This window comes from Channa argus, chromosome 22 (assembly GCF_033026475.1).
Source record: "Channa argus isolate prfri chromosome 22, Channa argus male v1.0, whole genome shotgun sequence".
In the NCBI taxonomy this organism is placed as follows: Eukaryota; Metazoa; Chordata; class Actinopteri; order Anabantiformes; family Channidae; genus Channa; species Channa argus.
Window position 1 is genome coordinate 5,309,600 of NC_090218.1, and position 20,643 is coordinate 5,330,242.

At 36.4% G+C, this 20,643-nt stretch overlaps 1 protein-coding gene across 1 annotated transcript; it reads right to left on the bottom strand.

The window, feature by feature from the left end:
* Window positions 1-2,033: 2,033 nt before the first annotated feature.
* Window positions 2,034-10,842, bottom strand: ufm1 (ubiquitin-fold modifier 1). The gene is made up of 6 exons (XM_067492302.1): window positions 10,759-10,842; window positions 10,598-10,654; window positions 8,051-8,108; window positions 6,632-6,671; window positions 5,043-5,075; window positions 2,034-2,975 (listed from the first exon to the last, which is right to left on the bottom strand). Coding segments are annotated over exons 1-6 (264 nt in total). The 5' UTR covers window positions 10,761-10,842; the 3' UTR covers window positions 2,034-2,901.
* Between the last annotated feature and the right edge of the window lie 9,801 nt (window positions 10,843-20,643).

The following is a 20,643-nucleotide window of genomic DNA, read 5'->3' on the forward strand; positions in this document are numbered from 1 at the left end:
TCTTCATTGCTGAATTAGAGAAAATCAGCTGCATGTCTAAATACACTTTGCTGCTAATTATTATTGATTCCATCCAGATGAATTAGTGAGATTAGCGAGAGGAAAGGAATCAAAAACAATAAATCAGTGCAGTCCAACTATTTGTATGTTGCTCCATGTGATTTTCCTCCGGATGCCATACTAATTTTAAGACAGAAGGGGGCAGAATTAGGTCATTAGTTTAATTACCATAAAGTAGGGCTTCAAATGGCTTTTTATTAGTCTCCCTGCTGTGTGATGCCACCTGGTTGTGAGTGTTGGTGACTGAGGTTACAGCTCATTTGGGACACCGTGTGCGCACACACACCTTCGTGCACACAGAATGAGGTGAAAATGAGCTGGATAGGCTGTCAGAGGGGGGTTGTTTCAGTCCTGTGGTTTTCTATTTCTTTACTTGGCTTCAAGTAACCATTGGCCTCACTAATGGTCTTATCTATGCAGTGTATATGGAGGACCACCAGATCTCATTTGAGATTGGCTGTCTTTAATGGGTGTCAGTAGGTGCACAAAAAATTGGGGGAAAATGACCGAGCAGCCCATTTTTACCTCCTTTTTTCAGCAGGTGGTTCTTCTATCCACCCCCCCCCCCCTCTCTCAAACACACACACACAGAGTTTCATGTATAGTCACTGTAGTCACTGTGATCAGTCAGTGCTACTCTGTCACCCCCATGTCAGCATCCTGTCCCTCATTCCTCTGCATGTCGGCCATCTTCAAGCTGAGAGACTAAAAGCTCTGCTGGAGACTTCAGATACTCACCTTTTCATTCCATGACCAGTGCAAGGACCACGTGAAGTGCAAGAAAAGTCTATCAATGCGGGTGAACTTTGCATAGTCCAATTAAAAATCTAGTGCAGTCTTAAAAATGGATTAGAAAAAGAATTTAGAGAGGGCATGTAATCCCACTGATCATCTCCTAAAACTTCTCTGTTCCCTGGATTTATCACCTTATAAAATTAGTCCACAGCTACACACACATTCACTCCTCACTTTGTCTTTTCATTCTTTCGCACAGTCGCAGTGACTCTCTGCCAGATCATCATCAAGCGCGACATCTGCCTGGAGGATTTGTTTTACTGCAGAGCCAACAGACTGTGTTCTATCATTTATCTTTCTGGAAGGTGTCTGGAAAGGTCTTTCCTGGGAGGTATGATGGACTTGCTGGAGCCTGGAAAGGTGCTTGTTCCTATACAGTGGTGGACAAGAAGAAATTCTCCTCCTCTGTGTGTCAGGCAGGACCTCATCCATGCACTGTGAGCCACAGGTCTAATTGTGCAGCAGCTAATTTAGAATTTGCCTCAGGACACAGAGCTGAATGTGAAATGTGATTATGATGCATCTTTCTACCTCATTGCTCATCGAGATTAATCTGCAGCATACTTGTTTGAGAGAGAAATTTTAATTTAATGCCCCAAAGAGTGCAAAATCATGGGATGTGATGGAATTACCTTTTTTTTTTTTTTTTTTTTAATTGAATCCATGTTATCTTTATGTTGTACTTTAGTTTTACTAGTACTATGGCAAACATAGACATAGATAATGATGATGGTCAATATGTTTCTATAGTAAATGTGCCCAGCACTGACTAACAATAAATGATAAAATCCATTTGTAATGGCAGCCCTGCTGCTCCATCCAATCCGAGCAAGCTTCCTAATGGATGGGGAGACACCACGATGTGCTTTCTCATGTATTCAGCACACATGGTCCATTATTCTCTGCTGGCTATTTCTTTTTACCAAATATGCATTTTTGTTTTTCGAGTGTGGAAAAGGAGAACAAGTTCAGAAACAAATGATTCAGACCTTCTCAGATTATAATGATTAATGCGAAGGAGATAATAAAGTGCTCCCGCTCATTAATCAGTCGAGCAGATAATAAAGCACAAACTGCTGGTCCACCCTCCGCCTTGATTTTGTTTCGCTCCAGTTGGGAACAATGCGGAGACTAATTACCAGCAGCATCCTGCCAAAACAATTCGCTGGACAAAAGACTTCAATCAAATACTTATTTATTTCCCAGATGAAGACCAGTGTTTAAGGAGGTGGTGGATGAACATCAGTGATAGCTGATTGTGACACATTCCGGAGGTTCTGCATTTTAATATACGTTTTTTTTTTATGCCTGCCTTATTTACTTATCACCTGTTCCTTGGGTCCTAATTAAGGAGCACATATTAAAATGTTCTAAATATTCAGGAAGTCATATTTATTATGTGAAAATGGGACATGAAACATTGCAGATGGGTGATTACAAACTGATGTTAAAATGTAATCTGACAGAGGGCAGCAAAGATCCACATGTCTGCAGTTTGACAGATGAGCAAAGACATTTCTTTGCATTCACCTCTAGTTTACACAGAATCTGGTCCACATTACAAGTCTAGTTGTCTGACATACAAAACAATGTGAACAATTTACCTGCATATCAACAGTCACTTAATCTTAAATGAAGTCGAAATGGTCCTTAAAGGCATGTTGTACATGTATGTTAATCATAGTTCGCCACTCACTTTAGCATATTCACGAGTGACGACAAAGGTAATCAGGTTTGGTAAACTTAGCTAAAATCTTTCCTTTGATGCAGCTCCTATGTTTGTATAAATCAATTAATCAGTATCTCTGGGTGCTCTTGATGTCACTCCAGTCTTCTGAAGCAAAAAGAAAAGGAAAAAACGAATCAAGAAGCAGGGAGCATGAAGGCATGTGTGTGTGTGCATGTCATCAAGTTTAAATATATATATCCTCATGTGAGTCACTGTCAGTTGTGGGTTAGAAAATAACGCTGAGGTGTTTCCTGGGTCTCAAATGCTCGATGATTCTTCTGGATGAGTCATTATGCTGTCAACGAGGAAAAGAAGCATCAGTCTCCTTGTCCTCCCACTCTGTCTCTGGGAATGATGCGAAGCTCTGAGCCGTGTTTTAGAAACACATTGCCTGAAACACAGGACAGACACTATTTATGATCGTTTATAATCTGTGTGCTTTCGTTGGGTCTGTGCTTTAATTTGCTGACTGGCTTGTAGAGAAACTCAGACTTTTTCCCCCCAAAATAAAATATCTTCTTTCAGAAGTTATAGGATACAAAAGTTATTTGTATAATTGTATCAGATTACCTTAAATCTTAATATAAAGATAAAAAAAGGAATTTCAACTAAAAATTCCTAGATTTTTTACAATTGGCACACATCATTTCACAGATATTCTGATTGAGATTTTAAAACAGATGATGAACCTGAAGAATAAAATAACATATTATGTAATTTCTACTATCACTTATTCAGAATTCAGATTGGCTTAGCATTGAAGGATCATCTAAATAATTTATGATATTTCATTATCTGACCACAGATCACAGTTCCATTCAACCAGCAATCATGGTGAGATCATAATGTATAACTCATTCCCAGAACCATTAGCCTAAGTGCTCAACTGCTTTCCCACATAAATGTTTCAAACTGGCCTTTTGTGTAAATAGGGAAAGGATGTAAAATGACATCAGATCAATTTTCACCATGTACTCAGCCCTGTGAACATGTGGTACAGTGGCTACGGAGCATGAAAAAAAGCCAATCTGACAGAGGTGTCTGAACTGAGGCTATTCTTGGCAGTACACAGCATGAATGTTACACAGATAAAACGCTGTTGTCAATGCCCACCACTCATTCCTCTCTTAGCTGAAAAGCCCCAATCTTCCCTTCAGTCAAAGTAGACATTACACAAGACATTATTCTACACAATACAGAAAACTCACTCATCCGTTGACCATCACTGTTGAAAGTGATGACTTACATAAGAATAGGTGGGTTAAATTATATGTATGAACCTTAAGGAAACATCAAGGAGGCTGACACAGAGAAAATGGGGTTCACCAGGGCTCAGCAATAATGTGAGAATTTAAATCCCAGGGATTTCCAGCTAAATAGCTGAGTGCATCTAGTTTGCCTCTAGTCAGAGGTCACTTTTTAATTGAATTTATTATTAAATACTGCCTCTCAGGGTGCTGCATCTAATTTCATGACTCAGCAAACCCCATTTCCAAACAAACACCTCTGAGGCCTCCTCAACCACAGAGGTGTTTGTCAGTTACAATATCTATCTATAATAACTGTAGTGTTTAAAAAGTAACTAAAGCTCACTTCTGGGGAAGTGTTGTCACCACATCTCATTGGCCTTAGAAGTGTTTACCTTAGCAGCAGACATTTTATTTCACTAGTATAACTTCGTCTTGCATTATGGTCCATTGGTACATTATAGCTTTGGGTTAGGGACAGACTGGGTGTAGTTAGTCTATAAATAAAGATTTTCAGAACTCAAAGTAGCATCATGAATTTGCACTCCACTGCCCTGCTAAAATAAATGTTGTGGCATTTCAACTTTATTAAGCAATTAAGGGATGGACAGAGAGAGAGAGAGAGAGAGAGAGAGAGAGAGAGAGAGAGAGAGAGAGAGAGAAAAAAAACACTCTAAAGTGGTTTTCACTACTGCCCATGTCAAAGTCAGTACACATTGTTGAAATATTTTCCCAAGCTGCTAAGGTTAGTTCAAACCTTCTCTCCTTCTTTTTAATTTATCATCCAGTTTTTTCTCTACAACTAAATCAGTGGTCCCTGCTTAACAGGTTACATTGAGAAAAGCATTTCATGCTAACCCTACTATTTCTTAGCCATCTTTGTGGAACCACCCACAGAAGTCACACTGCCTTTGAGGGCTTTGTCAGAATAATCTTATTCATTTTATTACTGCCACTTTGCCACCAGCATTACCAAAGTTAATCATAAAACAAGCTTTATTCAAGTTTTATATTAATGCCTTAGGTTATTAATGATTTTAGGAAAGTGGCAAAGACTAGCCGCAACATTGAATATGAATCTCAGCACTTGAATACAGATGTATTAAATGTAAGGGGAACTTAAATCATTTAGAGTGTTTTTTGTGGAGATGAAACACATTTTGTGGAGATATTATCCAAAGATTGTGCTCCAAATCATCATAACAACTGACCTGCTGTTTGGGCAGGGTTGATTCCTATTCCATCTGTAAGAGTGACAATGAAAGAATCAAACACAATGTAAAATGAAAAAAATGTTACGCAAATAAGTTGCACAGAAATTAATACAATACAAATTGGAATATCAATAGTTTATCCGTTATGATGTTTTACTAGGCAACAAAAATAAGAGCATGTCTCAGCAGCAGGCAATTCTGTCTGAAATAATAACACACCAGCAGCCATTATTCTGCGTTTATATAAATAAACATTGCGGTCATAGCACAGACATTTTAACACAAATCTCATCTTGGTTCTATCTGGCCGCACTAATGTCAAATACTTTCCCACAGCCCCATAAAATGTCATCCTTTTATGAGTAGGCTGCAGTACATGGGAAAATACATCAGGCAAACTGCTTGTGCACAAACTGTAACCTTCACCTTCTCAATTGCTGCACACAGTTAGTACAGAGCAGAGGTAAACAAAAACACCATCAGTTTTAATGTGGCACTGTTTAATTGTTGGGAAACATTGAATGAGCTGACAATTTTCCCTCTAATGGCTTCAAAGACAATTGACTGTCATTTGTTCCAGTAATAAGTGTCGTCTGAAGGTGTGTTCTGTACCTAGTTGAATGCTGATGAATATTTACATTTTATTGGCTCAAGTTATTTTATGCATGTTGGGTAGATGACACAAACTCTTTCCCATAATTTGACAAAGCCAGAGTTCAAACTGCTTGAATTCAATGCTTCATCTTCTAAGGGACATAGGTATAAAAACAATCAACTGACAGTAAAACAGTACTACTGTTACATGTTTTTATTAACAATATCTTACTTAGCTTCAATCCAATTTATTAAAGTTACAATAGGAATACTACTCATCCTTGGAGGCTTAATGTTTAACATTTCAACACCTTTTATTTTTAAAGAGAAAAATCACAATAATTGTTTCCTTGAAAACCTCACACATTGTAGGTTTCTAATCTAAAACTCCTGCCTCACAGTCTTATGCCTCGACCAACCAGCCATGTTGCTGTTTACATGCGTGTCTGTCCAGGCTCATTCACTTTTTAAAATTTGAATGAATTCTGTCAGAGGGTTTCCTGAGATACTGCATTAACAAGAATATGATGGACTTGAGATCACAGTGACCTTAACCATTGACAAGTGAAACCTAATTAGTTCATTCTTACATCCAAGGGGATGAGAAATTCCAAAAGAATCCTGAGATGGTGTGTTTGTAGGAATCCATGTTTGAGTGTATTTTCTTTCTACATGACTTGTGAAGTTACTTTCAGATATTTCAAACACAGTTGAAGTGTGATACTAACATGAAAAAGATATCTTCACAGTCAACCATTATTTTTCAGTAATGATAATGATACTATATTTCTATATCTGTTTTTACAGTTTTTTAGTCTTTCTCAGTCTATTTTAGTCTTTAGCTGGTGCCCAGCTACATACTGCAAAATGTTTCTAAACCACTGAGACTCTGTTTGACTATAAAGCTAATGGAAATATTGACATTGCATTTGAAGTAGTTTCTTTAAGAAGCAAAATTTTTCATTTAAAAGACTTATTTCTTCCAAACTCACCATTTGTTATAATTGCACTGGTTGCTGATGGGACTTTAAACTGTAAAAAAAAAAAAAAACAATGAAGCAGAGAAAAAGTATCATACTGAAATCACCATTAGTGAAATGATCACACCACAATAATTTATGAAATTAAGCAGTACAAAAATATTTTAGCTAATTAATTAGGGAGTTGTTGCTACATAGAATTTGGAAAAAAGACGCATTGTAAATATGTTAATAAATCATAAAGAAAGAAAGGTTCATCTGCTGCACAGTCAGCACAGTGGCTTTTCTTTGACTTTGTTATCTGACATATTCAAAATATAAGCTTTTATAGTGTCTTCAGAAACTAACTTGGTAAAACAAGTAAAAAAAACAAAACACTGTGTTCTCTTGTTTTCAGTCGGCTTTTCTGTCAACTTTCATGCTTGTTAGACACACGTTTATGTTTACACACAAATTTTTTCCTGCACTTTCACAGCCTGAGGAAAAGATGGCCACGCTTAAATTTCTGGAATAAAATCACTTGGCGTGGTCACAGTGCAGGTCCTACTGCAGTGTTCAGCTGAGGTGATGTGGGCTGGAGGGATTTACAATGAAGGGATATAAGAAGCTGCCTGTCACTGGGGAGATAAGGTTAGAAGCTCACCAAACTTGTGCCAGGTAGAATATAAAACACAAAAGAGCAGTTTAGCCTTAAGAATGGATGAGTGCTGATGGAGCTTTGTAGATAACATATAGTTGTACAGAGTGTCACCACGTTATTGACTTAGAATCAACCCTGATAATTACTAATTTATTATTAATATTTAAATTGTAGTTATCCAGTATCTTTCAGTAACTAAAAGTTTTCTTCCATGCACATGTATCTTGTGCATCTCTGCCCAACAAACCAGCCAATATCACAAGCTCAACATAAATACCTTATTGCAGGAAAAATTGGCGCTAGCTAATCACAATAAGTTCTAAAACATTACAATGGCAGCTTTGAGAAAGTTCCAGCATTTCCACAGTGAATCTGTGTAAAAGAATTCTACTTTTAAAAAATTTGCTATTGTACTAGTTCAAATAATTAACAATATCCAACTCAAAGGGCTCTCTCTGTGGGGTTGATGGAGTATCATCAAGATGAGATGTGAAAATTATATTCCATCAGTATAGTGGTTTGCAACAGAAGCAAATACAAATCCTGTTTATGCATTGTAGAAAACAAACTGTCTAATGGTGACACTGTTTTTAAGTGCTCTCAAACATAGTATTTGCACATATATCAATAAATATCTATAGAATGTAAAGGCGAAATCCAACTAGTGCATTGCAGTCCCACACATTGATAATATGTTGGTGCTTCTACTAATGTCCATATTTTTCTTACGACTGCTTCTCTGTTGGAGAAAACTTATTTATAGCACTGTGTAGAACAAACAGTAAGCTTACCTCCTCAGCTGCAAACTTTAAAACCGCTGTGAATGGTGTGCTCTCTGGGACACTTAGTCTGTAACAACAAAAAGAATAAAACTGGATTTCAAAAACAACATAAAATACAGCCTTTACTTTAGTCCCCGGTTCCGCTTGTCATTTTTAAACCAGTAATCTCAATTTATTACATATAACCTCTCAATGTACTGAACTAAATATTAAAAAAACCTGGGCTGCTTTCATAACTATCCCGCTTACATCTTTACAGCTCCAGATGTAATTTCCATTTAGAAAAAAGAAAGTGCAAAAGAAAGAAAACAGAAAATTTCTTTACAGGGTGCAATAGAGAATATAAAGTTATATGTCACGCCGTGTTAACTGTTGGGGGATGAAGTCACCTTCTTATAAGGTATGGCCTCAGTCTGCTATGGTGGTGGGTTATCAGAATACCTTTTGTTTTGTTTAGCTAAGAAGTTGCTTAAACTATTTAAATTTGATTGATATGGGACATAAGGGAGCCGTCCTGTACTCCATTATATGGCGACAATTTATCATCAATCAGACACTGATCTCAACAAGAGAAAGTGAGCAGATCCTCACAACATGGCATGATGTTAACTTCACATTTATGGAATGAATAGATTTTAACTTTCAGTTGGATGCTATTCCACTGAACTCTGCTGCGCAGTTTTAGTGAGGAGTGGAGCCCCTCAAAAAGGAACATCGTACACAAGCCACATTTTTCAGATGTTTTATCTCATTTATAAACAGACATTTTGCTGACATTGTAGATAAACAAAGCCAGGAATGCAATGTTTATATTAGTCACTATCCAAGAAAAGAGCACAACATAATCTGTAGCTTCATCATTATGAGTGACAGTGACATTTATCATGTTTAAAATACTGATATACTGTAACTGTAAGTGAGAGTGAGTGGTGACTTGTTGCTCAGCACTTATAAAAATAAACTGAACAAACTGATGCTGTAGTCAGTCCTCTGCCAGAAGTAATGTAATGCCTCAATTATCACCATGATTGTAGTCTTAATGCTAAGACATTAACAGCTACACTGAGGCCTCATCCGACCTCAGTAGGGAATCAACTGCATAGGAACATCTAATGGTTTGAGTAGCATGGTCTCAGTATTTTGCAGATATTTATGTGCAAATGCAAAAATCTAAATTAAATGTGAAACTCTGTAGAAGAGAAGACACTTAAAAGTTTAACTGAAATTTTGTGTCTAATTGGTTTTCCTCTTATCAATATCTATTTGACTATGTTATTTAACCGTCACCATTTTTAAAAGACCATGATAAATACTGAAAGTAGAGGAATCCAGAACGTGTAAATACAAACAAAAAAAACACACCCACCAACACCCACACGATTCATTCCAGTTATTTACTGCAGCATTATGTTGTGAATGACTGACTGACTTTCAGCTGGACAGTGTTTATATGAAATTCACATGTGAATGAACCAATTTCCTTAAGTGCAGAGAGTCTCTGACACGTTATGCCTGGCTAACCCTATTGAAGGAGCCTCATGCACCAATAAACACTGCTCAAAATGATTACTGAATCTGCTACGAAAATAAAATGTAAAGGATTAGAGGACAGAGTACTGCAAAACATTGTATGTATGTATTGTATGTAAGACAAATTGTACAGAGGTAAATAAATGTTAAGACAGCGATGTACTTCAGATAAATTAAGTACAATAATAGGCTGCCACTAATCTAGCTATTCACAATGCGGAGACTGCTATAATTAAATCAACCAATCCACTTTTTTAAATATCATAAACAACATTACAACATGCATTACAATTTTGTTTGGAAAAGCTGCCACAAAAATCAGGCATTTTAAGTTGCGACAAACACAAAAAGTCCAGGACATTTTTCAGGAGTATTTGAAGAGGTCTCAGACATGTCTGTGTTTCAGTGTTACAAAATACACCACACATGGATTATGTTGTACACACGATGGCACACCTAGAAATAATGTTACAAACTAAGAGGATGAACCTCCACTCATTTTATTACCATGAGGCCCATCATTTATGATAATAAAAAAAGAAAAAAATGTCTTAACCGTTTCGGAACACAGACATTTCAAAAGGTGAAAACCTTGTTTTCCTTTTTTATGAATCTTATTTTTAGTAAAGGAAACGGTTGTTTACTAACGTACTATATAAACAAAATGTATTAGTTTTTTTATAGTTATGTACATTTGTGTTATCTATTTCAATGGCTGTTATATGTGACATGACCCAACATTGTCCGTTTTCCTATTAGTGTTAATTCTATAGCCATAATAGAATCTTTAAAATTGAGCATAAGGAGACTGACAGATGGTGTATTCAAAACCAACAGATGAATCACTGCTTCACATTAACAGATGTATTTTTATATTGACCTCACTTTTGTTTCCTCTTGTCAAACAAATCAAGTTTATACAACAGCAAACATATCTGAAATCATTTTTAAATTACTCATTCAAGAAGTAATATTCAAAAAGAGGTAACATTACAGCTGTAACTGCTGAGCTGTCAATGTACTCACATTTTGTACGGCAGCCGGGGATCCGACGTCAGGGTGATTTTAAACGTTACTTTAGACCTAATGAAGAGTATCAAATTGATGTTTTTAGAGCTTTTGTATTTTCTAATCAATGTGACATACTTTCAGCGACAAAAAATACGGAAAATAGGGTTAAAACTTACATCTTTTCGGAGAGGCGACTCCGTTTGCAATCTGTTTATACACACCCGGAAGTCCGAAGGACCCATACATACACGTCATCCATGTAGTAGTATTTTTGATACATGCTTTTGACATTTTTTAGGTGTACTTTAGACATTCTCAAAAATCAAAAATTTTAAACATAAAGTGTCCTATAACAGTAAAAAAGTTTAGGATATAATTGGCAATAACTGACAGGCATTCATACTAAACGACTAAGTCTGCCGTAAATGACAAGACTAAGGCGCAATGGCATTTTCTTGGGCACCGTAAGCACTTTAGTCGAGATAGATAAATACTCCTCGTCGCCCTAGTAAAATCATAGCAAAATATTTTTGTCCGGCAAACTGCATGTATTGTCAAGAGGTTGACGTAAAACAAAACCTGCATGCAGAGATTTGAAACACTGCAGCATAAAAGTTACTAATCAACATGCTATGGCACTATATTTAGACAAAGTTATGGAATTGCAGCGTGGCAACGTAACTTGCTGTAGCATGGTAATATTGTAATACAATATGCATACTGATTCAAAAGTTTGTTAAAATTCATGTATTGCAGATGGAGACTTTCATAATTTAAACCTATCACATCCTCCATTTTAATAGTGTATGAAATTGATATTTTTCTCGAAAGGATGCACATTTGAATTTTTTTGTTCTGTATCTGTTTATGTGCACGTGTACATGTGTGTATACAGGCTTTTGTGTGCATTGTGATAATGGCCGCCATATTTTAAGCCACATAACAATGTAACCTTCAGAACCTTTAGCCTACTAGAGTTACTGCTAAGTAAGATGTGCATATTTAATTTGCAGAAACATAAACAAAAATTCAAAATACATAAATACTAAAAATAACTTGCTATATGTTCATTGTCTGTAAAAAAAAAAGAAGAAGCCTGGTATTCTTCCAGAACCAGATTTTTTAATCTGGTTGATACTAAACCGAAAGCAGTTGGTTTGTCACTGAATTGCCTGGTCACAGCAGCAACATTTTAGCATTTCAGCAGTGTCATTTCCAGAGACAATATTTTCATCAAAGTGTGAAAATCCTAAGTATCAAGGTCAGCCACACCAAGCTGTTCCTTGTTCCCATCAATACAGACAGCAGGTTTGAGTCAGGCCCACCACTTGTTCGGTGTAATCCAACTTCTGATTGAATGATCCCTGGGTTTGAACAGTAGGGGATGGCATGCTTGTCTGTCCGTGTAGTAGCTGAACTTGTTCATAGTGCATATCTCTTTAGGTCATATTGCACTGTTCGAATCAGAGTGCAAGTCTCCTGGTGGATATGTTATTTAGTCAAATAGTCTCATCAGGTAACTATTTGTTTAAGCTTGTTCTTTCAGAATTTTGTCCAAGATTTTGGAGAAGGATAAAGAAACCACTGTGAGTGCAGTTGCACACAGTTTCACAAAGTGACATGATGACAGCTAAGCCTGCTTGATTCATAAAAGAGGATTGAGATATGCAATGGAAACTTTAGGTGACTAGTAAATTGAATAAGTAGGAAGTAATAATCTGCGTAGAGATTGTTTGTTGCATACAAAATTAACAAATTAATCACACATGACTGTTTTGAATGTGTAACGAAGACTATATTTTTAGGATACCACCCATGTGAGTTCAAATCTCACCGTGCAGAAAGAGACAGATAGAGATGGTGATGCAGTGTAGGCAGTGGAATGACAACAGGCAAAGAGAATTGGGAGCAGGCTTATTACCATGACTCAGAATTATCGTGCAGACAGTCATGTATACACCTCTGGGATTTCAGTGGGTCTCCCCGAAGAGGAGCACAAGTACAGCGGAAGATTCAGAAAGAATGGAAAAAGAACAATGGAAGACATTATTTACAGTGGCATATATAAAGGAAGTTTGGAGGGCTGCAGTCTGAAGAAGAAAAAAAGAAAAACATACTTTTTAGAATTTTGTTTCCAAGTAAAAAAGCTTTAGATATTTAGGTGGGTCTAGACATGAATAATATCCAAATGAGACAGAACATTTTTTTAAGTTCACATTTTACACTTTGTATGAAAATATTGACTTCAGCATATACATGACACAGTAGAAAATATAAGCAAAGTTGGAATTAAGTTTCTTGCCTAATCTTATTCTCTCTGATCATAAAAAGAATTACATCATCAGGAAGAGATTCATTACAGAAACAGATTTTTTCATGGACTGTCTACAGCTATTATTGTAATAAAGAAGTTTTTGCTTTGAAGCAGGAAGAAAAGATGAAAATATGGTAGTTTTCCGCCACCTTTTTGAGGATCTCTGAGAGCACATTCAAAATGTATAATACAGGGACTCAGTCAGTGCAGTGTGCATCCTCCACTGACAGAGCTTATTAACATACCAGAAGCAGGTCCCATGGGTAGAGAGAAAAAAATGCCAATTACCTGCAGAAATATATCAGTAGTCAATGTTAATGCTGCTTATGCAGACGAGCATGTGCACACCAAACAGAAATGCACATATCAGTGTACAGTGTACATGCATTATGCATGTGCTATTGCGCATGCAGGACCACGTTTTTACTGATCCAAAATGCCACTAATGAACCATCTGTGATATTTTACACTGGATCAACAGAAATATTAACATAATCATATACTTCCCCCTTGGGAGAAGTGCATAGACATGACCCAGTAAGAAAATCAAAGCGACTTGAGTTTTGTTGGTTCATATTGCACATTTGAAAATGAAATTCAGTGTCTACAGCCTCTGTAGAAGAACTTTGAAACTGCATATCATTCTCTATTTATATGTAGGACATTCTGTTGCTACAAATACTCTGCAACACCCCCTCAGTAATCCTTCTGAGTTCCAAGTTGCTGGAGTTTTGTGTGCCGCTTTTGATTCAGAGATTTTTTATTCCCAATGTATTTCTACTAGCCTCATAATGATATTCACCATGGCTTATGTTCATTAGAGGGCTTTACACACTGAGAGATATATCAGTGTTATCAGTATTCAAGACACAATGTCGATATCTTTAATGCCTAAACTTTCCTTGCATTCATTTCCTGATCGCACTTTTCTCCACAATGGCTGCTGGAAATCAAAAACAGCCTTATGGATAAACTGCATATTACCACCTTGTGTTGCTCGGTGATATACATTTGGTTCTTTGGTTTTCCATTACAGTGTAAATATGGAATCAGCAAAGTCTGCTGTTTCTAGCAGAGACGTAGTTCATAATAAATGTCTTATTAAGAAGCCTCCAACCTCTTAGCACCCCGCTGTTTTTAATATGACAGAGCTGGAGTTAAGACTGGATTTAACCCTCGGCCTTATATTATTAGCTTAGGCTTATCTAAGCTTATAAAACTGTGCCTGCAACCCTGGACCAAAAGGTCATCAGGAGGGTGAGCCATATCACAATTTCTACACTTAATTTGTTTTAAGGGAAATCAGTGTTTTCCCCAAATTACTAGACCTAGTGTACTGTATACCGCATTAAGAAATATTAAAATCAACCCTGTGACTGTGAAGCTGCAGATGTATTTGCGTGAGTCTGCCATTACTTCTTTCCCCTGGCTGGACTAATGGCTCTTGACATTTCCATCACATAGTGTATTACACATTGACTAAACAAAGACAGTCTGCACATGCTCAAACTCCCTCTGAAATATCTGGCTATGAATAGGATTATGCTTATTATTTTATGACCTTGCATTACGCGACTGACTGTGTGTCTGTCTGTGTGTGTGTGGTAGATGGCAAATAAATGTATATATTTTTTCCATTCCAGCTGTGGATGGGATATTTCAGGTGGACAGGTACACTCTATCCAATGTAATAATAACATTACAATCAAGTTAACCTTTGAGAAGAGCTTAGAAAAGGTCTGTTATTTTATATTTATAGGGAATTAATGTGCAGCAAGCAATGTGAATAAACAGTCCACTAATATAAAGCCTTGGGTGATAAAGAATTGGCTCCAGTCTGTACAGATTCATTACTCATCATCAGTAATTGTACTATACTTAAAGTTAATATGTTGCCACTTTATCTTAATCTATTCACTCTTCCTAAGGTTCCTTCTTTTCATCCAACAATGGCATTGAAATCTTTCCACAAATAATTTTTTTTATGGTTATAAAAATACAAGATGTTTTCCTCAGATTCTGTCAATGTAGATTTAGCAGTATAGCCAAAAGATATTGGCACATATTGTTTCTCTGTTGTTCAGGAAAGATTATCTTCTTATAACTGTCATAATGCCAATATGCAGCTTGAATTAGAAATATCTGACTAATTTAACACTGAAAACCTTTAATCCTCTGACACTGTGCCATCCAGACACATCTTTTTTACTTGCTGCACCACTGAGTGAAACGTTTCTTCAAAGTAATTTGTGTGTTAGTTTAGAATAAGACTTTGTTAATAGAGAGTTGTTGGTCTTGATTCATTATTATTTGATCAGATATTGTTTGACTGCGTTTTGTTATATATTTATTCTGTTTTAGTTTGGCAAATATCTATGCTGGTTGTTGAGCTCAAAAAAATGAGCTGTGATGTATTAGTCTGACTTTTGGCTTTTCTACTAAAATATATGCAGGTTGATCCATTCTGTACAGTATCTGATCAAACCAAGTAAACATAATCTGTTTAAAACATGTTATAGTAATATAATGAACAAGAAGAAATCATGTTTACTTATAATACGTGATTTATTCTTGTTTATTGTACTACTATAACATGTTGAAAACAAATTATGTTTACTTGATTTAATCAGATGGAGATTGGATGCAACTGCATAAGTATTGAGTTTAAGTTAGTCCTTCATTTATTACATAACATGCTAAATAATCATGCAAGACAAAGAGACCTCAGGATACAACCCCCCATGTTCTTCCTATGTTTACTTATTTTGCATAATCATCAGCATACTGAGCTGCAACTCAGGAATAACTTGCCTCGACTATGTTAACACAGAGAGGTCATGATAATGATTCCTTTTTTCTTTTTTCTTTTTATTTTTTTTTACAAATATCTCCAAATATATCTCAGGGGAACATTGTGCAATGACACCATTCTATGAAATCTTTTTATACAATGAATAACTCAAAGATATTGCCCTTGCTCTAGTCTCACAAAGCTTTCAATATCGTCTACTGATAGACCCATTTAACCTCCCTGTCATCACTGCAGATGTTTTTCAAAAGAAAAAGTCATTATCCTGGAGGATACACTCAGGATACACAAACCTAAATTAAACAGAAATGCAAGTGAGAGGCCAAAAATATCACAAAAACACACTAACACAATCACACTAAGTTAAAAATTTGATAATGCATGAAAGCATGTTGTTTGATGAAATTAAAACCTGGAAAACATGATCTTTTTAAAATTTGAACTGAATTTTATATAAATGATGTATTCTCCTTAATGGCTACCAGTTTTTAAAATAAAAAAAAGACATTTCCCAACATGATTTATAATCTTTAGTGAACAGTATAATAATTTCTACCAAAAGTTTGGTGCTTAGGTAGTAAGAGAGTAAAGGGGTGTCAAAATGATGTCAAGGTAAAAGCACATTAAGGAGAAACAGCCAAGAGCAGACAAGCATCTTTTTTAATTACATGCTTCATTCAGAATGGATTGGATGTTGCTAGGAAGAGCATGAAAGGATGCATGAGTACCTTAAAATAACGCAAAGATTGATAGAGACATGAAGCTTATGCTTATGCAGTGTAAACCAAAGATAAGTGTTAGGAGAAAAGATCAAAACGATGAAAACAAAAGGCAGCAGTCAGGCGTCAACAAGAGTGGTGGAAATACGTGTGTGATGTGTGTGTGTGTGTGTGTGTGCGCGTGCGTGCCTGCGTGTGTGTGTTTGTGTGTGCTGCAGACACATAATTACTGTAGCAGCAGCCTCAGCTTCATAACAGAAACAAGTTGATCAAGTTACTGATGTCAAATACTTATGTACAATATAGGTACAGACAGGTAGCAAGGAGAAACCAACTTAATGGTGTTGGGCCACCATGTGCCCCTTGTGGCTAAAGCTCCTGATATCCGTTTGATATATCTTCTACTGTAGGTTCCATTTGATCCAAATCCGAATCATAAAGCCACAGAGAGTGCTTGGACATTAATCTCTCAGTTGTACAATGCGGGGGACCTGTGTGGAAACATCTGCATTAAGTTATTTATCATCTCCACTCATGTATTTAGTTTTTTCTTTCATTTGTCACCCATCTGTTCACGGTTTGTTAGTTACTTTTGTAGTTTTATTTTCTCTCTGTGTGTGTGTGTGTGTGTGTGTGTGTGTGTGTGTGTGTGTGTATGTGTGCTTCAGTGTATGGGTGTGTAAAATCACATGGCATGATAAAACATTCTTCCCATGTGATATTTACTTCAGTCATATAAGAAAAGTAAATATTTCAACATTTTCTATCTATAAAATGAGATTCTTACATTGGCTTGTGTCTTCTCTCATGTTTATTCTGAAACAATATCCCTTTTCAGCTCCTGTCCTCCTTCTTTCTCCCTTTTGTCATGTGTCCTTTTAAAACTGTACTCACAGTCGCGCCACCACGGCTCTCCAGATTTAGCACCACTCTCCTCCCTTGTCTCTGTTCATCTTCACAAGTCTGCATCCAATTTGTCATTTACTGTCTCTCCGTCACCCTAAATCGAATGTGCTGCCTGCAGTTAAAGCAGTTTCCTATGGCAGTCAAGCATAATGGTATTAAGACTTTACTGCAGGCTTTTTCTTGTTCAGATTCTCCAAATGTCTTTACAAAGCTACAAACAGATGAAGAAATCAGAAAAAATAAGAACATTACAAATGATGGACAGCTCGCAAGTTCATAACCAACCTTTTAAACAATGAACTCCTTCTAGACTTAGCAGGTTAGCTGTACCTGTCTATGCTTCATGGTTATTCCCCCCAAAATGACTGTTGCTGTGTAGATAACATGTGTATTTCTGTTTGTTTGTGTGTAAGCATGTGTTGGTGCCTCAGCTGCCTACACTACAGAAGATGAGGCCTAAAGCACTAATTACCATGTCTATGATTACAGCGAATCCCCTTCTTCTGCCATCACACACTTCCAGGCTTAGCCAACTATATTTAGAGGAGAAAAATCTGTTTTTCTGCCAGAAAACACTACACCACAATCAGTCTAAGATGTGCATGGTGGGCATCTCTAACAAGGTTTGTAGGTTTTTTGAAGCCAAAACGGTAGCATTTTACAGTTTACATGCTATGCTTTAAAACGCTTCCATTAGCCCATGGGCTGCAAGATTTTGCCTGCACAGACCTATTTAACGTAACTTGATGAAGTTTACTTTAAATAAAGAGAATCTATGGGAGTTGGAAAATTTGTGAAACTCATATGCAACTGCGGCTGCAAATTAATTATTTATTAAATGTTAAAAATAATTGCAGAATATTGTCACATTATCACAAAATTGCAACAAAATACCTGCTTTATTTAATAGTCATTTTCTATTCTAATCAGAACAATATCAGTAAAGTAGGTTCCTGCTCCACATTCTAGGTCTTAGTCATGTGATAATATGCATCACAATGTCATCTTGTGCCACAATGCAATATGATTTTGATATTAAAAAGAAACGCTTTCCTCACATACAGTATATTCACAAAAAAACTGATGGAAGCGGACTGAAGTAACAACATCAAATGGGAACATCATTCTTTCAAAGACCCATCTTTTGTCACACAACCAAACATTCTAAATGTCACTTAATGCATCTCTGGTAGACTGTGATATTTACCATGGCCAGTTGATGTCAACATTTTACCACATCTCTAATAAATAATAAATATGCCAGTAGGTAGTGGGTGGTCTGCCACACCACAACTATGAGCTGATAATGACTGTTATGCCACTCAGTAGCATGGTATTGCTAGTAATGGCTGCAACAAAACCACAACTTGCATTTAATTTTTTACAGGGGAACATAACCAATGGATGATGAGGTTCTGACACAAAATATTCTTTCTGGAAAACATTGGTTGAAGTTAAGGAAAGATCACGGTTTTCTTTAAAGGTGAATAAACACATTGCATAGGATGTAACGGTTGCATTTTTCTCTGTTAAGACAGACCAATGTTGTTATGTAACCTTACACAAGTGCTGGTGCCTGAGCAGCCGCAAAACTTTAATAATGTAACATTATTTCAAGATTGGATGTGGTGTTGTACTGCAACATTGAAGGTTTTGGCAGAAGAGAAATACATTGCTAACAATGTATCGTTTTATAAAGTATCAACGTAGTTTCAACTTAACATTTATATTAATTGTCGACATATCCTTGGAGCTACCACATCTGTGCAGTGAACCCTATTTGCACTACACATGTCGCTAGGATTAGGAAAGATGAGTAGATGAGGTGATGAAATCCTTCAAAATGCTTCAAAACCAATTAGGTGGGGCAGTTCTGATTAGGTGACAATCTTTATTATGCTGCAGTTATTCCTTACAGAACGTATTTGCATTTGCATATTAGTTATATAGAAACTTATATAATTTTTAGGAGACAAGATTGCATTTGTAGAAATGAAAAGTAAGAACCCATTATCACATTCCATATTAAACCTTTCTGTTTCAACTTGTCAGACTCTTTTAATCAGTCGCACAATTATTTTAATGAAGCATTTGCTTCAGTGTGGATTATTACAAACACAGAAATTGAATATGATTTTCGAGCCCAAAATAGTGCAATCATCTAAGCAGTTGGTGTTGTTCATTTGGTTTGCTCTTTTCAAGAAACAGATTAGCTTGAAATTATAACTCTTTGTGTGGAATAATTAACTTTAAAATTAATTCGATTTCAGAGAAAATCTGACACGTTCTAGGATATATGTTTGCACTATGTGCACGTGTGCACTGCTGCCCCTATAAACTTAATTCAATATTGCCAGATATACAAATAGGTGTATGACTTTATGGGTCATTGCCGTTGTGAGACTGATTCACAGTCCAGTTTGGTGGTGACATCTTATGGCTGAGTAGCTGTGTTTAGCTCTAATCTCCCTGGCAGCCTTTTTTTCTGAATACCCTGCCATATAAGCGTTAGCCAGTCACTGCAGATGGCCAGTGTCCTCTGTCATACTCCAAAAGTCTCACAATCACAAACACAACCATGTTGCTGGCATGTTCATAATTACTTTTAAGGATGCCATTTCTTTTAATCAACCTGCCCATTATTCTTGGCTGGTCCACTGCTGCATCCTTCTTACACAGCCATGGTGCCTGAATACACATGGATATTGAATGCTTATTGTACAGTAAATAGTAATGTGTGTAGCCTAATGCCTGTTATATATTTTCATTATTAATTGTTGTCTCCTCTTTCAATTTGTGCTGCAGTATGGTGCACTAATATGTTTCTGCACCAATGCAACCAAGGCAATTGCTGCACATGTTGTATTTTACATGCAATGTTAATATTGTTTTTTTTTTTAACACTATGCATCAAATTGATAGATGGGAGACCCTTGTCACAGCTATTCAACAAAATGCTTGACAGTAGTTGAAATGTGCAGAGCTACAAAGTTTAGGTGAGTAAAGGTTAAATTGAGTTGGTGTGATGCTGCAGATACTGGACATGTAGCCTTGGTTATGTCTTTCTTTTTTTGAACAGGTCTTATGCTTTATTATATTCATATATGAATGATAATAGTGTTGTTTAAATGTTGCCCAATATTTAACTAAATGCAGCTCCTTTGTTCCAGTTAACATAGGGAATGAAACAAATAGGAAAAACAAGATCAAGCATCACAGTAGTGCAGAGTGTACTATGGTGTAATATTGTAGTACAAAGCACTCTGACACACAATGACAAATGTAGTGTACAAATATACAGATAAATAGTATT